This window comes from Rhinolophus hipposideros (assembly GCF_964194185.1).
Source record: "Rhinolophus hipposideros genome assembly, chromosome: 10".
Lineage (NCBI taxonomy): Eukaryota > Metazoa > Chordata > Mammalia > Chiroptera > Rhinolophidae > Rhinolophus > Rhinolophus hipposideros.
This window is the reverse complement of record NC_138056.1, coordinates 1,710,925-1,728,006: the sequence shown is the minus strand read 5'-3', so window position 1 is coordinate 1,728,006 and position 17,082 is coordinate 1,710,925. Positions and strand designations below refer to the sequence as shown.

Sequence of the window (17,082 nt, the reverse complement as noted above, 5' to 3'; positions counted from 1 at the left end):
CCACACTAGCACCCACGGCAGGGTGGGGGGGGTGGCTGCAGGAAAAAGAAGGCGAGAGGAGTGGAACAGCAGGGCTGGCCACTGCGGCCAGGAGGCAAGGAACCCACAGGACTGACCATGCTGGCCTCCTCTCCCCTGGCCCATCCCAGGATGTGGCCTTCCGTGGCACCTCATGGGACCCTGGAGAAGGGAGGTAGGCTTGCCCCCACCTGGTGCACACGCTGTCAGCCGCCTGGCATTTCCCAGGAGCAGAAGTTACGACAGGCGAGCACGTCTGCCGTGGAACGTGGCTCCTCCACATTCCGGAAGGTCCGCAGAGCAAAGGTCCCAGGAGTTCCATGGGCCAGGCCACCTCGGGGCCAGGGCTCATGAGCAGTTGCTGGCGCCCAGAATGGGCCCGAGCCTGTATTTACCCCGGCGGACACAGAGCTGGATTCACTGACAAGATGACCATAACAGAGCCGCCACGACGGGCACCGTCACCTGAATGAGAGAGGCTGCCGCCGGGATCTGCCGGTTGAAGTGCTTCTGCCTCTGCTTCTGCTGGACCTTCAGGGCGAAACCGGAGCCAAGGATCCCCTGGGAAGGGACACAAACCGGGGCTCACAGCCACTCGGGCAGCCACACGACTGGGCTGGCCCTGCAGGTCACGGGAGCTGTGGAGACGGGTGGGCACCTGGTCGCCAGTTCGGGAAGGCGAGGCCTGCCCAGCACTGCAGGCCTCACAGACGAGGCCGCACCTTTGGCCAGCCTGCCGGGGAGGAAGGGAGCCCCCAGGAGGGGACCCCTGCTGCAGCCAGGCTTGTCAATGGCATGGAAAAGACCAGCTCGGCGGGTAGGGAGCTCCCCATCCATAGAGGGGATCAAGTCATACACGTACACAGTCACAGTACTGCACTACAGCCATGTGACACGTACATGTGGACAACCCACGTGCACATGCACACGATACATACACATACTGCTAACATGTAACATACGCTCACACACGATGCATGTGCCGTACCCTCCTCCCACACACTCACAATGACCTAGATTTTAACCCTCACGGGCTATGATTTCTGGAACTGACATGGACCAAAGCCCCTCCCAGGCCACAGAGCAGGACCACTCGCTGCCTCACCAGGCACATAGCTGCCAACTCTGGTGGTCACGTGGTAGCTGCTACTGCGGCCTCCCTAACCCTTAGGGGCTGAGTAAGCCAGCCTGCACCCCCGTCTGCCGGGAAAGGCCCTCACCCAGCCATCTTGTCACAAAGGACCCCCCTGGGTCCCATGGCAGGTGAGCTGGGCTCTGGCTGTACTGCCCCGTAAGTGGGTCTGCTCACAATGGGGACCCCCTGCCCCCCACAGCCCGGGAGGCTGCTCACACCCAACATGGGTTACCTACCGCTGGGAGCGCGAAGAAGGAGATGGCGAAGACGGAGAAGCAGGAGGCGATGGTCTTCCCGACCCACGTCTGGGGCACCTTGTCTCCGTAGCCGATGGTGGTGACCGTGACCTGCAAGGGGGAGGGGCAGTGGTCAGCAATCAAGGCCCTAGAACCACTGGACGGGCATCTGTCCAGCCTGAACCCACCTCTACCCACAACCTGCTACCCAGCGAACAAAGGCTGGGGACAGTCCCATCACCAGACGGCACCACCCAGCCAGAGCTCCAGGGCCAGTGCCACCGAGTGGCCTCCCAAACCACACGGTGGAACGGAACAAGCTCACAGGGGAGGGGGTGGGGGGCACAGGCGCTTGCCCGGTGCAGGACCAGGGCTTGCCAGTGGACAGGAGGCCAGGGGGCCGCCCCCAGCCGCCACCCCCGCCTGCCCCATCCCGGCAGAGGCTGCCACCCAGGCCACCGACGTCGCTGAGCACTGGCCCCCAGGAGGCCAGTCCTCGACAAAGAGCTGGACGGGGATGACACGCCACTTCCTGACACCACCCGGCACCACATGTGTCCTTTTTTCTGAGAATCAGACGCAGCTCAATCCTTCTTCTCGGTGGGGGAGCCGTCCGTCCAAGGCTTGTGGTGGGACAATGGGAGTAGGGGCCGCGCCCACCCTGCCCACACCCGGGACTTGCCTCCTGCCGGCATCTGAAGGGTGAGCCTGAAGATGACATCCTGCAGGGACACGAGAGCCCACCCTGGCTGGGCCAGCCGCTCAGCCCCTCAGCCCTGGCCCACACTGACTCCCTGAGTCTGGGCTGTGGGCTGCCCACTGGGTTTTCCAGGAGCCGGCTCTGAGCCCGGCTAGGGGACCTAGTGAGCCCCCGAGTCACAGCTTGTCCTGTGGGCACATGTGCTCATACCCGCAGCCCAGGACTGCAGGGATGGTGGCCCAGAGTGTCCCTGTGGCTCCCAGGGGCCTGTGGGAGGTCATCTTGGCTGGACCTGCTGCCCTGTGGATTTGCCTGGGCAGCCCGGCTTCTCCCCTCTGGCAACCCCAGTCCAGCCAAGTGAGGAGTCTGTGTGGAGCCTCATTCCCCTGCCCCCCGAAGCTGGTGTAAGGAGTGGGGGACATGGCGGCAGGACCTGGGAGAGCCACTGAACAGACTCCATCAGCCTGAAGGTGAGGCAGACAGGTCCACGCACGGCACCTGCGACCCCTCAGAGCCGTGGGCGAGACGAGAGGCCTGCCTCTGGGAACGGAAGGAGCACAGCACAGGAGACTGAGCGACACAAAGGGCATGTGGACGGGGGCATCGGGGCGTGTGGGTCAGCTCCCGTGACCAGGAACGTTACTGGCTGCCCACTGCTGAGCCTGCCTGGGCTGTCCAGTGCTGGGCGCCCCTCACAGGGGCCCAGCCATGCCTCTGCTTGTGGTCCTGGACCTTCTGGCCCCCCTGTGCGCTCAAGTCGCCTCCCGCAACTACCCCCATGGAGCATTTCCATCACACCACTGTCCTTCAAATGCACGCCCTGTCCCACACGGGCACTGAGCTGCTCCCTGCCTGGACCACCGAGCCTGTGCACCTGGGCACACACCCGCAAACCTGCCTTACACACAGAAGGGACACCACACACGTGCACACACACACACGGAGCCATGTAAGGGCCTGGTGTGCAAGGCAGCAACATGGCACTCACATGTGCATGCCTGTCGCACACACGTACACACACTGGGAGCAGGACCCAGGTACCTGCAGGGTGCCACGGGCGGGGCTGACAGACAGCTGGCAGATAAGGGGACCACGGGGGAGCCTGGAGCCCCTCGCCTCTGCAGAGGCCTCGGCACTCGGGACACTGCACCCAGCCCTCTCCTGGGAAATACCATAGTTTTCCATAAACTTGTTTCACTTACATAAGCACTCATTAACATATACACAATAAACATCTATTATTGCTTTCCTGAACATGGCAGCATGTTTAAAACGTCTGAGTCTTCTAGTGATTCAAGCATCAGAGCTACAGCTCACAGGAACAACCACCCTCTGGGGGCTCCGACCTTTGTTGAACGTGTAAAGGGTCCTGAGAAGGGCTGCCGGGCAGGGAGCGAGCGGCTGGGCGGCCTCTGAGACAGGCGCAGCCTGGGGGGCCGATTTTAAGGGGCTGCCAGAAAAGTCAGGCATTGAGAAAAATAACATGTAATGCAACCTTTTAAATGATCAAGATTAATGCAAAAATCCCACAGTGAAACCCACAGTGACCAGGAAATGAATGCAGGTGGGGGAGGGAAGGGCTGGCTGCAAGGCCCCGGAGAGCAGAGTGAGTGGGTGGCAGGCCAGCATGCCTGAGACCACCTCCCTTAGCACACAAGAGTCCTGCAGGGTCCCTTGGCCTGGTCCCACACCCATCTGGGAGGTGCTGGGACTCCCTGCTGGCTGGTGAGCACAAGTTGGGGTTCCCTGGGCCAGGTGTCCCCCTCCCTGGTGTGGAGAGCACACGCCCAGAGCTCAGGATGGCCTGGGCCCCCGTAGACCCTGTCACAGACCCTCTTTGTCAAGTTAACGACGTCCTTTCAGCTCTTTGAGGAAATGGCCCATCCCCACAGAGCTGTTTGTTTTTCCTGAATTTACAGACACAAGCAGCTCAGGAATGGGTCATTTTATAGCTGCTGTGCTCGGAACTTGCCCCCAACCCGGGCTATCCAAATGCAGATCTGCACGTCCCCTAGGCCCACAGACTCTGGGGGACACATAATCAGCCCCGGGCACCAGGCAGCTCACACGCAACGCCACGGACACGTCGGGCCCATCTCAGGACCTCCCGGCTGGTGGGAGGGGGCCACGCTGTCCTCGCCCTCTCAGGAGCCGGCGCTGGGGTGTGTGGTCACCTCTGAGTCTTCACTCCAATTTCGAAGGACTGGAGGCACGAGAGAACCTTCTAGGCCCCTGTGCCCCCCACCCCCACGTTCTGCCCTGAGTAGCTGGCGCTGGTGTCATTATATTCACTCCTTTTTAGAGCAGCATCCTGGAGGCTAGCCTCCAAGGGAGATGGGAGGGCCAGCCTAGAAACCTTGACCCCACTGGGCAGGCGGTCAGCCTGAGGCCACCCCCACAGGCCGGACACATCTGGAGATGTCGTGACCATCTGTCCAGAGGGAAGGGGTGGCCAAGAATGGGAGCAAGGACACTGCCAACGCTGACACTTAGGGACTCCCCAGGCATGGCACCTCCATTTGGCAAACTCGCACCAATGCTGAGTTAGGGACCATGTCACAGAGGGGGAAACTGAGGCCTGAGTTACTAGGCCTGAGGTCTCCCTGCTGGTAAGCTGACATGGCCAAGGGCTACGTGACCCCACCCTGCACACCATGACGCCAGGAAGGCAAGACAAAGCCGAAGCAAGTGGCTGCCCCCCCCTCCCCTATCATGGGCCAGGCCTCGCCCATCCTCCAGCTACCACCCGGCCTGGAAGATGCGGGAAGGACGGGGCCAGAGGGCAGCCGTGGGGGAGAGAAGCCTGGGCAGAGGGAGGCTGGTTGGGCGGCAGGGCCATCTCAGGGTAGTGACCGGCTGGAGCAGCGGGCCTAGGGCTCTTATCTTCTGATTCACGGAAACCTTAGAGCTCCGGTCGGCCTGGGCACCAAGCTGGTCCCACGTCCCTGCCCGTGTGCCTCACGGACCAGCCAACCACCATCTGGATGCAGACACTACACTCGCGCTGTTGAGGGGGGCCTGTGCCTGGGGGCTAGCTACCATTACAGCACCACAGGGGCCATCAGAACCTCTTTCCCGCTTCCTGAGCGGTCCCCGGGGACCCCACACAGAGGCCGGCACCGTGCTGTGGACACCGGGTGCTATCCAGGCTACACCCACCCACAGCACAGCCCGCTCAAGGTCCCACATGCAGGAGGCCCTGAGGTCTCAGCTCAGATGTCACCTCCTCGGGAGGCCCTTCAGGGACCCCCACAAATCACTATGTGCAGACCATGACTATGCCTCTGTAGCCCAGTGCCCAACGCCAGATCGTAAGTGGGGAAATGAGCCCTCATGGCATAAGGACATCATTGCCCATGGGAAGTCTTCACAGCAACAGAAACCGGCGCCGACTCGCTGGGACCGTGGCATTCTCTGTGAGCCCCACGTCAGTCCGAGGAGCTAGACCCCACTGTCTGCTGTGCTCTGGATGAGGAAACTGAGGCATGGACCAATCATGCTCCACCCTGGTCCCAAGGCCAGTTCAGTGGCACAGCTGACTGCACCCTGGGAACCTAGCTTCACTGTCTGCCCTCCCCATCTGCACCACGCTGCCTGATGGAGGGCTGTCATTCATTCGTGAGCCCCTGCCCCACTGCCAGCCTTGCCCAGGCCCTACGGCTAGGAATCAGAAACACAAGGTCCCTGGGAACCCAAACCACATGCGCCAAGAGGGGCGACTCTGCGTGGAAAGTGCTGGAGGAGGGAAGCTGGTCAGGGAACAGAACAGGACCCTCAGGACCAGGAGGGCTGGAGTGTGATTGGACCATGGCAGCCATAAACACTTTAGTGTGAATTAGCTTGCTATGGGTCTGTCACCAGCATCTGGCTTTGGGGAACGCCAAGAGAACTGGCGCTGGTAACAGCCCTCTAAAATTTATAACCAGCCTTTACAGCATCCTGGCCAGCTGCCTGGCAGTCCCCAGGTTTCTGTGTTCCCACTGACCTCACTCTCTAACAATCCAAGGAAGTAGGTGCTCATCTTACACCCATTTTACAGATGGGCCCGGAGAGGTTGGGTAACCTGCCCAGGGCCACACAGCAGGTCAGTGGTGGAGCTAGAATGCTGCTCCACATCCAGCTCTAGCCCCATGCTGCTGGCCACACCACTTCCTGTTTCACTGTGTTTTCGGATGCTGACTACATTTTCTTTTCCTCAGGCTGAAGCTGGAAAGTTCTTACCCTCGCTGATATGAGTTGAACCCCACCCCAAAGGAAGTCAATCCTGTATACCACCCTCACCGAACCTGCCAAGTCCATGCAAGAAATCCTCCCAGGTGCTGGCCAGTGTGCAGTTGATGGACCTGCCCTGTGGACTCCTACTCATCCTGCAAAACCCAGCTGTAAAGGCCCTTCCTTGGGGAGGACTCTCTGGCTGGGCCCCCAGAGCCCCCAATTCTTACCCCCCACCAGATGGTCTACAGCACAGACAGTACAGGGCTGGCAGTGGCCTGGGTTCCTGCAGACCCTCCGTTCTCAGCTGCATAGCCTCCAGGCTTTGCAAGGAGTCCTAGGCAGAGGAAGAGCCCTGGAACGGGTGGGGTCTGAGTGCTAGGGTGGGGGCCTGGCCTGCTACCCCTGGGCCTCTGGGGCCTTGGTTTCCTCAGATTTGGATGAGGTCCTAACACTGGACCCACCCAATTGGGCTTGCATGTGAGTATCGGGGGGAGGGCTGTCCTCACCCAGGCCCCCACTTGGTCCCCAGACCCCTCTGACCTCACCCTGCCACGATGTAATACAGCCTGGGAGGCTGGAACTTTCTGGGGCTGCCAGCAAAGGAGAGAGTGAACAGGAGTCAGACTATTTTAAATGGTGGCTGAGATGGAGGGACGAGCTCCCAGGTTTTCACTCTAAATTCTAAATTTAGATATAGGGGGTAAACAGAGCCCAGCAGCCTCTGATTTTAGAGGCCCCCGGGCGCTAAACAGAGGAGTCCGTGTTTGCGAGAACTGCTTTTTCTGCACTCAAACTTTAACACAAACAAATGCATTTTGTTCCAAGGGCAAAGAAAAAAGTCTAAATCCTCCCCAAATACCAGCAGCCAGGCGTGGGGCGCCACACGTGGGGGAGCAGGGAGCTCTCACGCCAGAGTCGGGCATCCCCCCACCCCCTGGGGCTGGGGGTAGGAGGAGACACTCAGCCCCTCAGCCATCGAGCTGGCATCTTCGCTACACAGCGTGGAAACTGAGGCTCGGTGAGGGGAGGGACCATCTCACGAAGTCCACCTGGGACACCTGCTCTCCTGGGCTGAATAGTGTCCCCCAGAAAATCTGTCTATACAGACCCTGGGAATATGAACTTGTTTGGAAACAGGGCCCTCGTCGAGGTGATTAAGGATCTCGAGAAGACGGCATCCTGGGTTACCCAGGTGGACTCCAAATCCAGTGACAAATGTCCTTAGAAGAGAAAGAAGATGCGGCCACAAGCCCAGGAGCACCCGGAGCGCCCACAAGCGGGAAGGGGCAGGAAGGAGCTTCCCCAGCACCTTCAGTGGGAGCACAGCCCCACGACACCTTGGCCTCGGACTTCTGGGCTCCAGGACTGGGAGAACACAGGTCGTTTGTTTCAGGCCCCAGTCTGTGGGACTTCACTGTGACAGCCCTAGGAGACTAATAAATCCACCCACTGTCCCAGGTGCCACGGCATGAACTGCCCTGGAGCACATCAGCTCATCCACACACCCTTGTAACAAACATTGGCTGAGCCTAGTTGCTGAGGATACCTGGGCCTCCCCCAGCCCCATGGCACCTACAGCTCTCTAAAGGAAACGCAAGGGACGGCACTTCCCACACCTCCGACGCCCTGTGTGTAAGAGGCTGGTCCGACTCCTGGGCAGCCCCGGCGCACATCAGAAATGGCCTCGCCTGTGGCCCTGGCTGCTAGGGCCCCGTGGCAGCCCCACCTATTAGATACATGCCCTTCATCTGTCTGCCCAGACAGGGAGCCTGGGCCTGGCAGGGGTGGCACTGGCACCCATGGTGGGGTGAAAGAAGCCGGAACAAAGGAAACTGACAGAAAGCAACTGCTGGAGCACAGATGCGCACTGGCTGACAGCCCCCAGTCAGGCCGACCCGGCTTACGTTTCTGGAGCTCTATTTGTCCGAGCGGCGCCAGGAACACAGCCCATAACTCAAGCCTTGGGGGCCGCCTGGACAGCTGCAGGGGCAGCCGCTGCTATGAATGGAGCCGTTTGCCCCAGGGCCTGGGCGGCGGGGGGCCCAGGGTGGCCCAGGGCCTGGAGGGAACAATGGCCAGGCCGGGGCCCACAGTGGCCGAGGCTGGGGCTGCAGCTGACGGCGAGGGCTGGGGCACCGGTGCCAAGCTGGGCACAAAGGGGCCGTTTTCCCGGCCGGCGGGCGGATGTTTGCACAGGTGTGGGAGTGGGCGCGCCGCTGTGCCTTGGGCGGGGGGCAGGGGGGCAGCCTTGCTGCTCGCAGCTCCAGGAGCAGCCGGGAATGCAGGGGGGCAGCGCCAAGGCTGGGCACTGCTGAGAGGCGGGCATTCACCCCCATGCTTCCAGTCCCCCAGGAATCCTCCCAGCTCAGGGTAGCCTGTCCTCTGCGCCCACCACAGGCAGGCTCCCTGCTGGGGGCTCAGCCCTCCCTCCCAAGCCTGCTCGGGCCTGCCACAAGTGGGCCTGTGGGGCACAGACTGTCAGACAGGGGCCGAAACCGGGGCCTTCCCCAACCCGGGAGCTGGGTTAGCATGCCCATGCCTTCACTGAACAGCCTGGCACTTTGGAAGCTTCCAGAAAACATACTGACTCAGCCAATGTCAGGAGCCCTCCCTGAGGGCCTGGCCTCACTGGGTAAGGATGCAGAAAGGACAGGGGCACGTGCGTGCCTGGAGCCACAGAGTGGCTTCCCGCCCCACCCGGGGGACAGGCTGGGAGGAGGGTGGGGAGCCCTGGAGGGAGAAAGGCTCCTCCGCTTTATGGAGGGAAACAGGCAGGACAGACACGATCAGGTCCTGGGCACCCCCTCGTGCAGGCTGTGACCCTCTCCTCTCCCTGGCCTGAGCAAGCCTGAATATCAGCCCCCCAGGTCAACGGGGCTCCTACTTGGCCCCTCTCCATCTCCAGCAGCTCATCATGGGCCAGTGTCCACCTGCTGTCGCCCACACCACTGCTCCAGGCTGTGTCCTGGACCCTCCTGGGGCACTAGCTCCTGGCAGCCCCAGAACACTTTGAAGGAGGCCGTGTTGTGTCCCACGGGAGAGGTGGGGAGTGCGAGGCCTGGCCCGTGCCCTGACCTTTCCCCCAGCATGTACCCCACCTGGCTGCCTCCAGCTTCAAACCCCAGCTCTGCCCAGGCAGGTATCCAGCATTCGAACTTGGAGTCCCCGTCAGTGAGGCATAAAATCTCGAGAAACGGGAGCCCAAGGGTCCACAGGCGATGTCCTGCCCCGTCCTCTGCCCTGCGGCCCCCACACAGGACAGCCCCTCCTGAAGGCCCCGACTTACCACCCCCCACCACAGGGCATCCGCGTAGCTGCCAAATTCCACGCGGCCCGACTCGTTCACAGCGTCCTTCTCGGCCAGGTACACGAAGTAGGAGGAGAAGATGAGGCCCAGGAAACCGATGTACAGGGTGGTGATCAGCTCCTGGGGGACAGTGTGGCGGGGGGGGGGGGGTCAGCACACACGGGCCCCTGGGGCCCCTGGGAGAGGCTCTGGACAGACATCCCAGCAGCTCCAACAGTTAGTTACCAGAGAGCTCTGCATAAACCCCGGCACGTCTCACACGCGGACGTCGAACGTCAAAATAACCTATTTCCGACAACTGTCGTAAATGGCCGCTGTGGGATTTCACCCTCCAGGAGCCAGGCGGGCCCCTGGTGACAGCCATGGCAGAAGGGTGGGCTCTGCACATGGGCACAGGCTTGGCTAAGCACCGGCTCCCCTTCCCGCAGAGCCCAGGAGAGATGGACGGTTTTAGATTTCAGAGCCTCTTGGACCTTTTTCCATCTTGCACGTCTGTCCTTTCATCTGCCCGACAGTCTCTTGTCCCCAACTCGGAGGAATATGGGCATCAACCTGGCAGGCCAGGCCCGGCTGAGACCCGCACAGACCCAGTCCTCCTCAGCCCTCCCAGGCCCCCTCTCCCCCCCAGACCCCTGCACCCCTCCCAGGCCCCCGCTCCCCCCCAGGCCCCACCTGGCGGTGAATGAAGACCACAGAGCCCAGCAGCCTCCACGTGCCCCCCTGACGGTCCACATGCAGCATCCGCAGAATCTGGAGGAAACGGATACCCCTGCGAAGAAGACGTCTCATGTCCCCACCAGGCACCCCACCCCGCCAGGCGCCTCCGTTAGCCAGAGCTAACCCGACTGGCTACTCTCATGCGCCCTCCTCAAACACAGGGCCCGACTGGAGCCCAAACTCCCTCAGTCCCCAGACCACCTTCTCGGGAGGCCCTGGGACACCCATTTACAGATGAGCAGACTGAGGTCCCAGGCGGTCATAGTTTGAGCCCCAGAAATGAGTGAGAGCTCGTGTCAGGTCTGGAACCCTGACTCAGCTGGAGCCCCGAGCCGGTCTCCCCCACCCCCACCCCCAGCACGCAGCCCCTTGGCTCTCGCACCCCCAACTGGGAAAGCCTGCAGCCCGGGCGTACCTGATGGCCGAGGTGGCAAACACCTGCCCTTTGGAGCCCACGCAGAGGACGACCATGGAGGCCACGACCACGATGAGGTCTGGGGAGGCAGCGGGTCAGCACTGTCACCAGCCAGGCATCTGGCTCAGGGGAAGGAGCCTGGCGGTCGGGCGGGACAGGGCCCCACAAAAAGGACACAGGGACACCTCGTTTGGGAAACCCAGCCCTCTGCCTCGGGCACGTGCAGAGCCCACCCGATCCCAGCTCCCCAGCCCAGCCCCACAGGTTGCTGAGGGCAGCAGACTCCCATGCTGTGCCAAGCATGAGCAAAACCCGTCCTGTGAGGGGCATCTGAGGACAGGGGACCTGACCACCAAGGCTGGCTCCTGCACTAGGGGACCTGGGAGGTCACCCCACTGGCCTTGGAGTCTGGCCCTGTCACGGGCACAGTAGCCTTGGGTCTCTAAGTCCTCGGGGAACCCACCACTGGTTCTGGAATGGGGGTCCTCCCCGCCAAATGCACCCTTCCTGGGAGGGTGCCCAGCCCTGGCCTGGAAACCTGGGGACGAGGCTTCCGTGGGGACAGACGTGACTCACCAATGATGGAAATGGGCTTCCGGGCAAAGCGCAGCCGCCCCCAGACGCCCACGTACTTGCTGCGGCAGCCTGCTGACCAGAGGCGGACCACATACTCCGTCCCAAAGAACACCACCAGGACAATCTCCTGTGGGGACAGACAGGTGTGAGCTTACCTTGTGACAGGGCTCTGCCACCAGTGGGCAGGCCCCCGGCACCCAGAGCCCCTGCTCAGAGACAGCAGCCGGCCTGCGTCCTGTCTGCTAGGGGTGGGCTATGCCTACTGGACAGGCCAACGGCCACCACTAGTGGACACCCATACAGGCCTGCTGCTCTTCAGACCAGGCCCCTACCAGGCCCAGGGGACGTCCACACCAGGGTTCAGGAGCAGCTCTGGGTCTTGTGGCCTCACCTGGCCCCCAAAACGTGACATCCCACAGCTCACATTTTTCAGCTAGCACTCATTTAAACTGTTGAACCCCAAAACTCTACACAACCATACATCCCAATTTGGGGGTTGGAGAACATCCATCTTCATGGGCCTGTCCCTCTTTCAGTTCCCACAGCCACCATGCCACCAGGGACACCGTATCCAGGGACCTTGGCAGCCTTTGTGGGGCAAAGGGTCTCAGAGGGCATCCCTGGCACTATCCTGAATAGTGGGGCAGCTACCACGTCAGCTGTGAAACAGTGCCCCTCAGGGGACCCCTCCACGACCAGGGCGACGGCAAAGGCTGTTTCAAACATCAGTCTTAGTCAGGGGCTTTGAGGAAAGGGCAGGCCACAGGGCCAAATGCTGGCATTTGGGTTATAATGGATGGATAGACAGTGGACAGATGGACGTAAGGATGAAGGGAGAGAGAGGTGGGTGGATGGACGGGTAGATAGACAAACAAAGACAGACGCTGTAAAAATCACATTCAAAAGGAAAATGCTGTACATCCACAAATGGGATAACCTTGATGGAACCGACAATTTCTAGAAACGCAAGACCTAAACCATGTAGAAAAAGAAACTCTGAATAGGCCTATAACTAAAAAGGAGATTGGATCAGTAATCAATAATCTCCCAACAAAGGAAGGCCGTGGATCTGATGGCTTTACTGGTGAATTTTACCAAACATTCAAAGAACTAATCCCAATTCTTCTCAAACTTTTCCCAAAAATTGAAGAGGGAACACTTCCTAACTCATTCTATGAGGTTGGCATTACCGTGACGCTGAAGTCAAAGACACGCAAGAAAACTACAGAACGATATCCTTTATGAACACTGTGTGCAAAAATCCTCGATAAAATACTAGCAAACGAGGTTCTACGTCATATTGAACAGATTATACACGATGACCACGTGGGACCTATTCCTGGAATGCAAGGATAATTCAACATATGAACCTCACTCACTGTAATACACCACATTAACAGAATTAAGGAAAACCCCACACGATTATTTCAATTGATGCAGAAAAGACATTAGACAAAATTCAACGCCCTTTCATGATAAAAATACTCAACAAAATAAGAATAGAAGGAAACTACCTCCACATAATAAATGTCCTATAAGAAAATCCTGCAGCAAACATAATACTCAATGGTGAACGTTGAAAGCTTTTCCTCTGAGATCAGCAACAAGGCAAGGTTGCCCACTCTCACCACTTCTATTCAACATAGGCCTGGAAGTTCTAGCCACGGGAATCAGACAAAAAAAAGAGAAATAAAAGCTACATCGGAAAGGAAGAAGTAAAATTATCTGTTTTCAGGTGCTATAATCTTACATGTAGAGAACCCTAATGGTTTCATGAAAAAACTGTGAGACCTAATAAACGAATTCAAAAAAATAGGATACAAAGTCAACACACAAAAATCAGTTGCATTTCTATGTCAGTGGCATTGTTTGCACAGACAATGGACAATCTGAGAAGGAAATTACAGAAACAATTCTGTTTACACTAGCATCGAAAAAGAATAAAACACGAATTAACTACGAAGGTGAAAGAGTGGTACAATGAAAACTGAAAACTACTGCTTAAAGAAATGAAAGAAGACACGCGTAAACGGCACACGCCCCGTGTTCACGGACGAGAAGGCTTCACTGCAACGCCTTTTGCATCTTCACTGCAAAGATGTCGATACGACTCACACAGAACTACAGATTGAGTGTGATCCCTCTCAAAATCCTGATGACTTTTCTTTTTTTTTTGTTTTTTTGCAGTAATAGAAAAAGCCATCTTAAATTCAAATGGACTGTCAGGGGACCTTGAACAGCTCCAACAAAACGTGGTCCATCCACAGAACGGAGCCTTAAAAAGAGAGGAATTGTGACACGTGCTACAGCAAGGACAGACCTTGCGGACATGACGCTCCGTGAAGAAGCCCACCCAGGCCTGCCTCTAGCTGATTCCCTGCCCTGTGCCCCCAATCCCCAGGAGCCCGGCCCTGGCAGGGGGCTTCTGCTCCCACTGAGTGACAGCAGCAGGTCCTGCTCCTATGCCCGACTTCAGCCTTCCCCGCCACATGGGGGTCGGGATGGCTGGACACTGCCGTCTGGTTCTCACATGTTATTAGGGTGAAATCATACTTATTCAGCTTGTGTTTGGGGCAAGTTCAGTGGATAATGCGGGGAAATGTGGCAAAGTTTACTGCTTTCCTTTTGCCAAAAACATTCTCGGTTAGTAACATGAAGTCTTTCAGGGGATTGGGGGGCAGGGAATGTGGTTGAGGGCACCTGGGAGATGGTGGGAGAGCAACGGGCTCTGGGGCCTCATGGTGGGGGTTCTGGCCCCACCTCTGTCCTCAGCCTCGGGGGCAGTGACCTTGGCTGGGAGCTGGTTGAGACCACTAGGGGAGGGGACATGTTCACCGGTCCATCCCCTCCCCAGCCCCGGAACAGTGCCTACCCTGGTTGGCATTTGACGTAAAAATATTGAATGAACGAATGAATAGACCAATGGGCTCACCGACTGCTCTCTGGTAGCAAGGGCTTCTCTTGTTCAATTGTTTTCTGAGAATCTTCCCGACAGGAATATGCAGTGCCCCCCTGTGCAGACACACACACTATTGGGCTGGTCAGTCTCTCAGCAGATTTTTTCTTATTTCAATGCCTTTTTAAATTACTTAAATACCTTCTTCAGCTGTGTCCTAAGCAGATTTGAAGTGCTAGACGGGTCTTAGCACAGACCTTAAAATAAATAACTATCAGGGGTTGTTGCCGATGGCTGCCTAACCCCCCAAATTATCCTGGCCTCACACTTCAGGGGAACCCTGTGGGAGCTCAGCTACTCCTGCCCTCCAGGGCTGGCAGACAGAGACGGCCGGATCCCCTCTGGAGGGTGAGGTGTAGGAATAATTTAAAACAATGCTAATCCTCAAATCCTGTTTGAGTCTGGAATGCAGCAGCCGGCTGGGCTCACCGTGTCTAAGCAGCCCCAGGCCCAGGCTGTGGCACTCGTCAATGTGACCTGCCAGCACGCTGGGAAGGGGCGGGAAAGAGCCCTTTCATCATCACGAGGCTTGAGACAAAATGGCCTCTGTCCGCCTCAGGCGCTGAGCAGGATGGCACTTGGGGCCAAGGCCATGGCTGGACCTCAAAACTGGAGGCTGCTCCATGGGACCCCTGAGGGCTCCCCGTGGCCCAGGCACCTTGACGGTCAGACTTCCAGGCCAGTCCAGCCCATCACCATCTCTTGGAGCCACCTGTCCACTGGCCTGGGCCCCAGGAGGGCTGGACAGGCTGGCCTAAGGTCTGGACCAAGGGGGCCCTGGAATTTTTTTTATAAGAGGGGCCTTGGCCACCCTGGCCTGGGGGCTGTTGCAGGGGCTTTGGCTGAACTTGACTGTCCCTTGTTGGGGGTTGGGGGAAGGTTGGAGATGGAACATGCAGGAGGGATGACCCCCCAAGCCATCCCATGCTGCCACCCCTCATTCAGTCCAAAGTGGGCTCAGGGAATGGCAAGGTCACCCCCTCCTGGCTCTGGGTTAAGGGAGGCCAGCCTCCACAAAAGGGTACCCTGCTACTCTCCTTTCCTTGGGTTTTCCCGTCCCTGGCAGGGGCAGATGCTAGAGAAGCACGGAGGGTGAATTAACAGGAACGTGAGCCCCCCAGAGCCTGGCGTATCTGTCACCCGCCTGGCGTCCTGCTCAGGTCCCGCCTGGCTTCCCACTATCCACATGGTAGTGTCAGACCTGCAGCCCCAGCGCGGGGGCCCACCGAAGCCCACCCCAAGACCTTCCCGTTGGCCAAAGGCGCCATGCACCCTGGCACCACCCCCCAGTGCTTTGTTTTGGGGATGCTTTCCCTCTAGCTGCTCCCACCGGGCCCTCCCGCTCTTCTCAGTCCAGTGCAGGCACCCCCATGCCCTCTGGGGAGCTCCGCCTACCACACCTGTTGAAACCAGGGACCTTCCTTGGCTGCCCTGCTTGCTGATAACCATCCAGCCCAGGGGCTCCTCTCAGCAAGCCCCCAGGTGTGCACACAGGTCAAAGATGGAGATAGGAGCAGAGGGGCTGTCCTTTTGTCAGGATCTCCGCTGAGACCCAGAGAGATAAGGACCCCTCCCACCCTGGCCACTGCCCCTCAGGAAAAGCAAGACTGCCTCCTGGCTGCAGTTGGCTTCATGGACAGGGTCCTCCGAGCCAGTGTGGGTGCTGATACTGGGCCACAGAACCAAGCATTTACCAGCTGCCAGCGGCTACGCGGACATGCAGAGAGGGGCCTCTGGGTACAAGCATCCAACTATCCAACTAGCACTGCCCCCCGCACGGCCCATGTCCACCTTCACAAGTGTCTGTGTTGGCCGATACAAGGGGTGGGGGTTCGGGGTAGCTCTCGGAGGCATGCTGTGTATACTTTATTAAGTATTTTTAAAAACAAAGTTCCTAACAAACACCCAGTTAAAAAATGGGCAAAGAATTTGAATAGACATTTCTCCAGAGAAGATACGCAAATGGCCAACAAGCACGTGACGAGACGCTTAGCATCACTGGTCAGCAGGTCAATCCTAGCAAGACACCACTGCACACCCACCAGGATGGCCACTGTCAGAAAGCAAAATAAAACAAACGAAAAAACCACCAGACAAAAGCAAGTGTTGGCGAGGACCTGGGGAAATCGGAAGCTTGTGTCCTGGTGGGATTTGGGAAACGGGGCGGCTGCTGTGGAACAGTATGGAGGTTCCTCAAGACCTCAAACATAGAATCCACATGACCCACTTCTGGGTACACCCCCAAAAGAACTGTAAGTAGCGTCTCAAAGAGATCAGCACCCCATGTTCACTGCAGCAGCATTCAACAGCTAAAAAGGGGCAGCAGCCCGGTGTCCATTGATGGTGGAACGGATACAGAAGACGTGGTCCTTCCACACACTGGAATGTCACCCAGCCTTAAAAAGAGGACATCTGACACCTGCTACAACGTGGCTGGACCTGGAGGACACTGTGCTGAGTGAAACGAGCCAGACAGAGGGACACATCCTGTGTGACCCCATCACACGAGGTCCCTAGGGGAGTCAGATTCACAGAGACAGGAAGTAGACGGTGGTGCGGGGCTGGGGGAGGGGAAGGGAGCGTTCCATGGGGACAGAGTGTCAGTTGGGGACGATGGAAAGTTCTGGAGATGGCGGTGGTGATGGTTGTACAACAACGTGAATGTGTTTAGGGCTACTGAGCTGTGGACTTAAAAACAGTGAGGGTGGTGAATTTTACGTTCTGTGTATTTTACCACAATTTTAATACAAAGAAAGCAGATTAGTGGATGCCAGGGGCTGGGGCAGCGGGACTGGGGAGTCACGGCT

The 17,082-nt window shown here is 58.4% G+C and overlaps 1 protein-coding gene across 5 annotated transcripts in view; it reads right to left on the bottom strand.

Annotated features, from left to right (window-relative positions):
- The window catches only part of KCNQ1 (potassium voltage-gated channel subfamily Q member 1), a 305,793-nt gene that overhangs the window by 216,221 nt on the left and 72,490 nt on the right, over window positions 1–17,082 (bottom strand). For all 5 annotated transcript variants that reach the window (XM_081062874.1, XM_081062870.1, XM_081062871.1 and 2 more), the window contains exons 3-8: window positions 11,320–11,446; window positions 10,744–10,822; window positions 10,284–10,380; window positions 9,591–9,731; window positions 1,390–1,500; window positions 484–579 (exon numbers count right to left, since the gene is read on the bottom strand). In XM_081062874.1, coding sequence (XP_080919000.1) covers window positions 484–579; window positions 1,390–1,500; window positions 9,591–9,731; window positions 10,284–10,380; window positions 10,744–10,822; window positions 11,320–11,446 — 651 coding nt within the window. The remainder of the gene's footprint in view (window positions 1–483; window positions 580–1,389; window positions 1,501–9,590; window positions 9,732–10,283; window positions 10,381–10,743; window positions 10,823–11,319; window positions 11,447–17,082) is intronic.